The sequence below is a fragment of the Colletotrichum aenigma genome (assembly GCF_013390185.1).
Source record: "Colletotrichum aenigma strain Cg56 chromosome Unknown KSG_Cg56_contig08, whole genome shotgun sequence".
NCBI classification, from domain to species: Eukaryota; Fungi; Ascomycota; class Sordariomycetes; order Glomerellales; family Glomerellaceae; genus Colletotrichum; species Colletotrichum aenigma.
The window spans coordinates 158,132-166,762 of NW_023500914.1; the positions used below are offsets into that span (position 1 = coordinate 158,132).

Below are 8,631 nucleotides of genomic sequence, written 5' to 3' on the forward strand. Positions count from 1 at the left end.
TGGGGCAAGAAACATTCAGAGAGCGAGACAGAGATCAGTCAGAGGGGCGAGTAGACGGCACTGCCATCCCAAGCATCAGAAACACCGAACTACAGACAGCGACAAGCAACATCATTCTTCGCCCGGCTCTCAGGTATTCTTTGAGATCAGTTGGTCTTCATTCATACGCGTATACCCATTCATTATGATTGCTTCTGTTGTCCCGCTTGGGGTCTTTGGCCTCGTAGCCACCCTCATGAATACAGTCACAGCCCAGAAAGAGGATCTGGGGACTGTTTTACAGTCCAAGAATCTCACGACATATTACAATCTGATCAAGGCATGCCTGGAATGGTACAACTGAGCGAGGGATGACTGCTGACAACCCACAGAAATATCCCGAGGTGCTGTTTAAGCTTCCAAATTATCAAGGCGTCACGGTCAGTATCTTCCACACGTTACTATTCTAAGCTAACACTGACTAGATTATTGCGCCTTCCAACGCGGCGTTTGAGAACATCCCTGGAACCCAGCTCAACGCAATCTGGAACGAGTCGGATCCTTCCATAGCCGTTCCTATCCTGGAGTACCACATTCTACAGGGCACTGTGTCTACTGACGCTCTTGTCTCCGGCCCATCAGTCCTGCGTTCCTCTCTCCTCCAAGATTTAGCTTGGACAAATGTAACCGGCGGTCAGAACGTCCTCGTCAACAAACAGCCTGGCGATGTTATCGTCTTTACGTCCTCCGAAGGTATTCGCACAACCCAAGTAGAAGGTGACATCAAGTTTGCCGGCGGTCTCGTTCAGGTCGTGGACAACCTCCTGATCCCTCCTGCGAGACTGGAGAACACCACAGAGAGCTTCAAGCTGCCCGCGTTCCTCGGCGCTTTGTACGCCGCCAAGCTCATTCCCGCTATATCGAATGAGAAGAATGTCACCATCTTCGCCCCACGCAATGAGGCCTTCCAGCGCATCGCCGGTTCCGTCAAGAACATGGACAGCAATGCCGTCAAGAAGTTCCTCAACTACCACGTCGTTCCCGGAAGAGTTCTGGCGTCGTCTGATCTCAAGAACGGCACCAATCTCACCACTCTGGCGTCTCAGAGCCTGCGTACCATCCGGTCCGGCAACAACCTCTTCTTGAACTCGGCGCAAATCATCCAGCCCGACATTCTCATCGCCAACGGCATCATGCACATCATAGACAACGTCCTGAACCCTGATGTGCCGTCGAACCCGAGCCCCGATGCCGCCAGCCAGCCTCCCGTCTTCCCCGAGAGCTCTGCTTCCGGCTTGCCTTTCACGACCGCACTTCCCTGCACTGTCAGCTGCCCGGTGACCACCTCAAGCGTCGCTCTCACAGGCACCGCTGCCAGGACTGCTTCGACCACTGGCGTCAGGACCACCACCAGCCCTGGTCTTGCTGCTCCGCGCTGCACTGGTCTTAATGCCGGCATGGCCGTGGGTCTCCTGGCAGGCATAGCCGCACTCGTTTAAGATGGATTGGGACAGACAGAGCGAGCGGGAGAGAGTGTGAGATCTAATATCATACGACGATGGGAAAATTGGGTGGTTTCAGGCGATAATGAAGGCGTTGGGAGTAAATAGAGTCAGACGATACCACTATATGAGATAGAATAGTTAATGTATGAAATTACACACTCAGTATACCTGTTATGCTCCTGCTCCTTAGGTAATTCCTTGCGTTCAATGTTGTCGTAACATCATTTCCGATGAAAATTTCCACTAGTTATTTGATGTCGTCGTTTCGTCACCTTTACTGTGCTCCTTCCTGACGCTATCATTGCCGCTGCCGCTCTCGTCGAGATCATATGCATCTCCTAAAACCAAGCATTTCACGCCAATTCGTCGTCTCATCAGTATTCATCACTAGCCAAGCCAGGATGTCAACCAAAACATATGGCAAGTGTTCCACGGCAGGACCAAACAGCGTAGAGAGCCATTTTAGTAATTGCTGTCTTGAAGCCATTCTACTTCTCAGGAATACCTGGCTCTCTGAACTATCCTAAGAGAAGATAATGCCCGATGAATTCTGAATATTTTTGAAAGCACGCGTCGGATGAAGTCTGCAAACATAGGCTGACGATTTACTTTCAACACGAGTCACTTTACTTAGATGTCAAACAACGAAGAATGATCATCGTGTCAACTTCAACATGTTGAACTTCCGTCTACATGCCGTTTACGCATTCTTATTTCTTGACATCACACCAGGTCCCATTACTGGCTCAGTCCCTTGAAAGATTGACATTTCAGATACTCAGCGGGTTCTCCATGGTCTGAGGCGTAACCACGCGCCAAATGGACGTATCATGTGAAAGTCGCAAGAGCCTCAATCAACCTCAGCAATGGAACCAATGATATTCACAAAACACGACACCGCAACATCAGCACCGCCAAGGCATCAAGAAATTTCTACCTCACTCGGGAAACGGAACCCTCGACCCCCGTCCTCACAGACCGGGCGAGCATCGCTTAACCTGCCGCGCCTCAGACCTGCATACATAACCCCTCCATGCCCTGCCAGCACAACCCAACCTCTCACAGCGACCAACATCACCCGATACCACAATGCGATAAGAGGGGGAAAAACCTGATTCACAAGTCATGGCAAGCCGTGGCAAATGCATGCTTACCTTATCCATGCTGCTTCGCTCAATGCAATGCGGCCAAACCCTGCCTGCCTGCTTACAGCATGATACTTTGCCGAAAGCCCGCATCACAGAATCCCAGGTAATGAAAACGAAATTCCTTGGCAGGCATGCAGAACCGTCAGCACGAAGATATCAACGCATCCTAACCCTCGTTCATGGCAAAGGCATAGATAACGTGTAACGGCGCGCCGCCTCTTCTCGTTCACCTATCTTTCATTTTTCTCAACGCTCGTATCAAAGCAGGGCTCGCCTCAACTGAAACACACAGCGAATGCTGCAAGAAAGTCTCGATTGGACGACGTTCCACCACGCCCCCGAGTCCCGACCAACAGCAGCTTGACGTGCTGGACATGATAGAGAGAGGCGTTTGGAGGGTTGGGGAATCTTTGTTTAAAAATAAACGGCAGGAGAAAATGCAGCGGTGACTGGCTGGGAAAAGCGGCTCTAGGGCCGAATACGATGGATGGAGGGGTTGGTCGGGAGCGGGGTTGGGGTTGGTTCTCGACGACCGACTGGATGGCACTGGAGGCGCTATGATGTACGACGTGAGATGTGGCTGTAGGCGAGTTTGCAGTTGGTGATGACAGGCGAGACAGACGATGCAACGTTGAAGAGGAAGCTTGAATTGGCAATGTGGTATCGGTAAGACGGCACTTGGTAACAAGCGAAGGAGTAGTCCCGGCCGTCTGTCTCGGCGCACCTTGACGGCTCGGTAATGGAAGGCATCGTTTGCCTTGATCCCATGATCATGATCTTCATGCTGCCCTACAGGGGAAGTTTTCTTGCAGTGCAACAGGCACGCAATTCCCGTGCTGTAACTGAGCTCTGCGTGTAAACCGAGTTGATGGGTCGGTCTAGTAAGCATCAAGAGGACAAGGTGCGAAAGCCAAGAATGAGCAATGCACTTTGGCCTCAACGACTTGGACCGTCAATGGTCAGAGGCAAACTGGCTGGCGATCTAAACGGGTAAATCGGAGCATTGTTGATGCCACAACGTGCTCGTTCGTGCTCGCCACGATGCAGCCCGTCAGCCACCGCTCGAGAACATGTCTGCCCTCGCAGAGCTAATGCGTGCTGCATGCATTGTTGGCAACCTTCCAGCCGGTGGCAGAGCCTTTGGCGGAAGTTGCGAAGGGCTCCCGTCATCCCAACCAATGCTGTCTGCCAGCTGCGCCTACACGTACACTTGCAGCTGAGCTGCATTGCTTCCATGGCTGACTGCGCCATACATGCCATCAACGTGCCAACTCCCACGGAAGCTACTGCCGCAACTCAGGCGGTGACCTCAACCGTTCTGGGAACCCTTGGGCGATGTCGAAACAGACAAAGATGGAGGACTCTCGCCGAGATATCCAGCTGAGTGGGGGTGACTGTCAAAGACGGGGACAAAGGAAGGGCTCCCACCGCTTCGCCGGGACGCTCCCGGAGGCGTCGATCTCAGGACCAGCTTTCTGATTCGAGTGCGTGGCCTGGCGTCGGTGCAGATCAAGACGTCGCTTCGCGTCGAAGCCCAACTGGAAAACTTCACGGATGTTACTACGGCAAAGCCGGGAAGGGCGCTTCCAACGCCGATCACGTACTCGGGCTGTTGTTCGCCACGTCGCTTGGGAGGATATTCGGGACGAAGAAGCCTTGGTGCTGATCTTCTGGTTAAGCTTCGAGCGGGTCGCCCGAGCTGCTGGGGCAAAGCGCGGCCTAGATGGACGAATGTTACAAGCAGTTGGGTAGCAGTCACATCGGCCGTCGATGATCTCGAGTCTTGTTCAACCAGTGCTTGACCGATTTCTCAGATCCTCGTATTGAACAAGATGCAGATAGCTTATCACTGCCGCAAGAGCCTCGATACCAAGAGGTGGACCGGTTCCTAGTCATTGGTGAGCAGCAGCGGAGATAGGCTCACTCGCCTGAAGGTAACGGTGATGCTGGATTTGCCTTGGTCTGGTCTGAGTTGGTTTACTTTGCTTTGACCTCAGCTCTGTGCGGCAGCTGGCGTTGTTGCCTCTGTCTCGTATCGCGTCTGACTGCAGAGCAAGAATCTTTTTCTGGATGCCGTATGCCAAGCTAACTTGAGGTAACAGACGCGCGGTGGGCCTTGTTTCCTGGCCGGATCTGGATCAAGCTGAGCATTGACGCTATCACCACGTCTTGACGTGATTGTGGAAATTGCAGCAGGAGTCGGCCAAGACGGGTTTTGACAGCCCGGCGCCGTACTGGAGGACGCTATTGGCGATTTAGTCCCAAAGAGGTAGCATCTCTTATCGTGTGTACCAGCGGGCCAGGGACCAGGGAAGGGCAAGGTATGTCGTACAGGGGTCTTATGCAGGTACAAGGGCATCGTTGAGCTAAGGTGGCCGATGCATGGACGCCACAAAGCTAGCAGTCCGGGCACATCTCTTGCTGCTTTTCAGCGGTGTTGTGAGCCAATGAGCGGTTGTCTGTCTGTACGCTGGGCCCCAGAGTGTTGTCTTCGTCACGATCTAGGCTCCTGGGCACCGGGGCGGGCGAGCAGAGGGAGCTGTAGACTGGAGACTGAAGTCGGATCCCGCCAGTGAAGCGAAGACGGGAAGCGGGACGGGCAGGGTTTGCAGGCCCGACTGAGGGAGAAGAGTGATGCTCCATACACTATCTCCAGGGCTGAGAGCTCCGGCTGCTGCAGAGTGCCAATAGTGAGGTTTGGATAGATGTGTTGTCGTGAAGTCGGCCGTCATCCCCATAGGCATGTCCACAGGCCAGCCAGCCAGCCGCACGGGGAGGGCCGAAACAGAGAGCAAGAGTCGTGATAGCTCTTTGATGCGTTATCGTGAAAACCAGTTGGGTGGTAATATTGGACAAACGACGCGGCCAGAACGCACCAGACTCGGCTGATTCGGGGGTGATGGGGGTGGGCGAAAGACAGAGAGGCCGAACATGACTCTTGGGTGCCGAATGGCAGTCAGTCGCCTCAAGCAGTAAGGTAACTGACGATGTGGAATATTGGTGAAAGAAAGAGCTTGCGAGTCTGGCTGAGCTAGGAATCGCCGGACCCAAACTCAAGCACTCCCCCGTGTGGTTGAGTGAGAAGAAGGGGGGGGGGGGGGGGTTCATCGTCTCATGTCGTCTGCGAGGGACGAGAAAGAAGGGACGACAAGACTCAGCAGGGGAGAAAGGTAGGCCTGGGGCAGGATACCTTACAGAAAGGCACGCAGTGACCGCTGGAAGAACCCCTCTTCACAGCTGGCAGCTCCTGTAATCCAGCGCCACCTGCTGATGCTAATAGCGCTAGAAGGGCAGCGTCTGGTGGGAGATTGCCCCCATCAGCATCAAGGGGCCGCTTGCTATGCGCTGAAAAGGGGACACTCGCTGAAGTGCCTGTAGTGAGAGGTGTCCATGTTCATGGCGGGAGGGAGCTGTTTGCGGACAGCCCAGACCAAGCCGGCGCCGCCGTCACAGCCATCGCCCACTGAAGACAAGTGCAGTGCGCCTGCGGTACCTCGAGGCAGGCGCCTGAGGAGCTGAGGAGGTACAAGGTTGAGGTACCCGTCCCGCCGTCCCGCACTTGGCCTTACTGATCTTAGCTCCTTCTGTAGCTGTCTGTCGCTGCTTGTGCTTTCTTCCCAGGAGTGAGGTGCCTTTCACCCAAGGTAGCTGGGCTGCGTCCAATCCTTCCTCTCTTCCAGGTCAGGTTCATTTGGCCGAAGCCACCACCTCCAGCTCCCATTTACCTACTCGGTCTCGCCTTTCTTTCGCGCCTCTTCCGAACCTCTTTTCTTTCTCTCCTCCTTTCACCTCGTCCGCTGCGAGTAATATCTATCCCTTCTCCTCTCCAGTCCTCGCCAGGTACTTGAGGGAACAATCATCAACATCCACGACGACAGTCAAGCCACTCGCTCTTCTCCAACAACCACCACATTCGCTACAACCTGTCCCAGCGCTTAATTGCTTCGAGGGACCGCAGCTCAAACGAGTCTGCCGCAGACCATCTGCCATATTGAATACCCGGACTCAATCCCACCTCACAATCCATACACAATGGATCAGGATTCATACAATCAGCAATACTTCTCCCGCCAGGTCGCCGGTCAGCCTTCGCAAGCGACCACCGCCGCCGGCACTCCTATGCGCCCAGGCACTCCCGAGACCAACAATAGCCGCAATCCCTTCAACGATGGTGTCGAGTCTCAAGCATCTCAACGTCCCGGCATGGGCACAAACCCCTTTGGCACACCAGCCGTCTCTCGTCCCGCATCAAGCTTCGGCTCCTCCAGCGCCATTGGCACCCGCTTCGACGAGCGTTCTCAGCGTTACTTCCACTCAAGGCGCATTCGCAAGGAGGACGTAGAGAAGCCCTGGTTGGACAAGGCCGATCCCAAGGAGAAATGGGTCACAATCATTCCCATCGTCGGTATCCTGCTCGGTCTGGCCATCTCCGGTTTCCTCATCTGGGACGGTATTCACAGTGTCGTCAAGCACCAATACTGCCCTGTTCTCATTGAGGACTTCAGCTCTGGCAATCTTGACAGCAATGTTTGGACCAAGGAGGTCAACGTTGGTGGCTTCGGGTATGTCTCATCAATCTTCAACTCAAGCTCTCAATGGCTAACAACCTCTCAGCAATGGCGAATTCGAGTGGACCACCGCCGACGCCGAGAACATCTTCTTCCAGGATGGTGCCCTCGTCATCAAGCCCACTCTCACTGACAACACCATGATCGAGAAGGACACTGTCGTTGATCTGCTCAAGGATGGAACCTGCACGTCGGACAAGTTCTCCGACTGTGTTGCTGCCACCAACACTACCGCTGGAAACTCTACCATCGTCCCTCCTGTCAAGTCTGGCCGCCTCAACACCAAGAAGGGTGCCACCATCAAGTACGGCCGCGTCGAGGTTGTTGCCAAGCTCCCCAAGGGCGACTGGCTCTGGCCCGCCATCTGGATGATGCCCGTCGAAGACACTTACGGCTCCTGGCCTGCGTCTGGCGAGATTGACATCATGGAGTCTCGCGGCAACAACTGGACCTACGAGCAGGGTGGCGACAACATCATGTCTTCTGCTCTGCACTGGGGTCCCGACCAAGCCAACGACGCTTGGTGGAGAACCAACAACAAGCGCCAGGCCCTGCACACCACCTACGGCGACAACTTCAACACCTTCGGCCTCGAATGGTCGCAGAAGTACCTCTTCACCTACGTCAATAGCCGTCTGCTGCAGGTCATGTACACCAACTTCGATGAGCCCATGTGGCAGCGCGGTGACTTCCCCCAGGCCAACTCCAACGGCAGTCGCCTGACGGACGTCTGGAGTCAGACTGGCCGTGCCAACACGCCCTTTGATCAGAAGTTCTACCTCATCCTGAACGTCGCCGTCGGTGGCACAAACGGATGGTTCGAGGACGGCAAGTCCAACAAGCCCTGGCTCAACACCAGCCCCAACGCCAAGAAGGACTTCTGGACGGCCACCGACCAGTGGTTCCCCACCTGGACGCAGCCCGAGATGACCATCAAGAAGGTCTCCATGTGGCAGCAGTGCGACGGCAACGAGGAGCTGTAAAAAGGCGTCTCGCCCGCACGACACAATTGTTTTTCTTTCCAATATCAAGAACATATAGACAAGGTGAACATGCTATTTTTGGGATAGATGAAGGGGCGCGCGGTGTGGGTTTCACAACGGACGGCATTTGAATTTCGGAATACCAAATCTCTGGGTGTTTCCTTGGAAGCTCGGCGCGCTGGTGGCACAATGCCGCCTGTATTTTGACGACATTTGTCTTGGATTACATTAATTGCGCCGCCGAGCCACGACGGAGTCGCAGCATACTACTACCATAATGAATTTCAAAAAAGATTTATTACGCATTACCTCATATGAGACCCGTGATTCAATCAAAGTTGTCCCGTCAATTTGAGCGTCACCACCCGACTACCTTGCAGCAGCATGTTATCCCTGCATATCAACTCAAGGCAGGTAAATCGCCGATGCAGTCATCCAATACGGCCGT

At 54.3% G+C, this 8,631-nt stretch overlaps 2 protein-coding genes across 2 annotated transcripts; both read left to right on the forward strand.

The window, feature by feature from the left end:
- Window positions 1-184: 184 nt before the first annotated feature.
- CGCA056_v011593 (Fasciclin-like arabinogalactan protein) lies at window positions 185-1,478 on the forward strand (the record flags this gene model as incomplete). The annotated part of the gene is made up of 3 exons (XM_037326839.1): window positions 185-274; window positions 372-419; window positions 465-1,478. The coding sequence occupies 3 exons, from the start codon at window positions 185-187 to the stop codon at window positions 1,476-1,478; spliced, it is 1,152 nt and encodes a 383-aa protein (XP_037174477.1).
- Window positions 1,479-6,664: 5,186 nt separating this feature from the next.
- BGBP (Beta-1,3-glucan-binding protein) lies at window positions 6,665-8,183 on the forward strand (the record flags this gene model as incomplete). The annotated part of the gene is made up of 2 exons (XM_037326840.1): window positions 6,665-7,194; window positions 7,247-8,183. The coding sequence occupies 2 exons, from the start codon at window positions 6,665-6,667 to the stop codon at window positions 8,181-8,183; spliced, it is 1,467 nt and encodes a 488-aa protein (XP_037174482.1).
- Window positions 8,184-8,631: the final 448 nt, after the last annotated feature.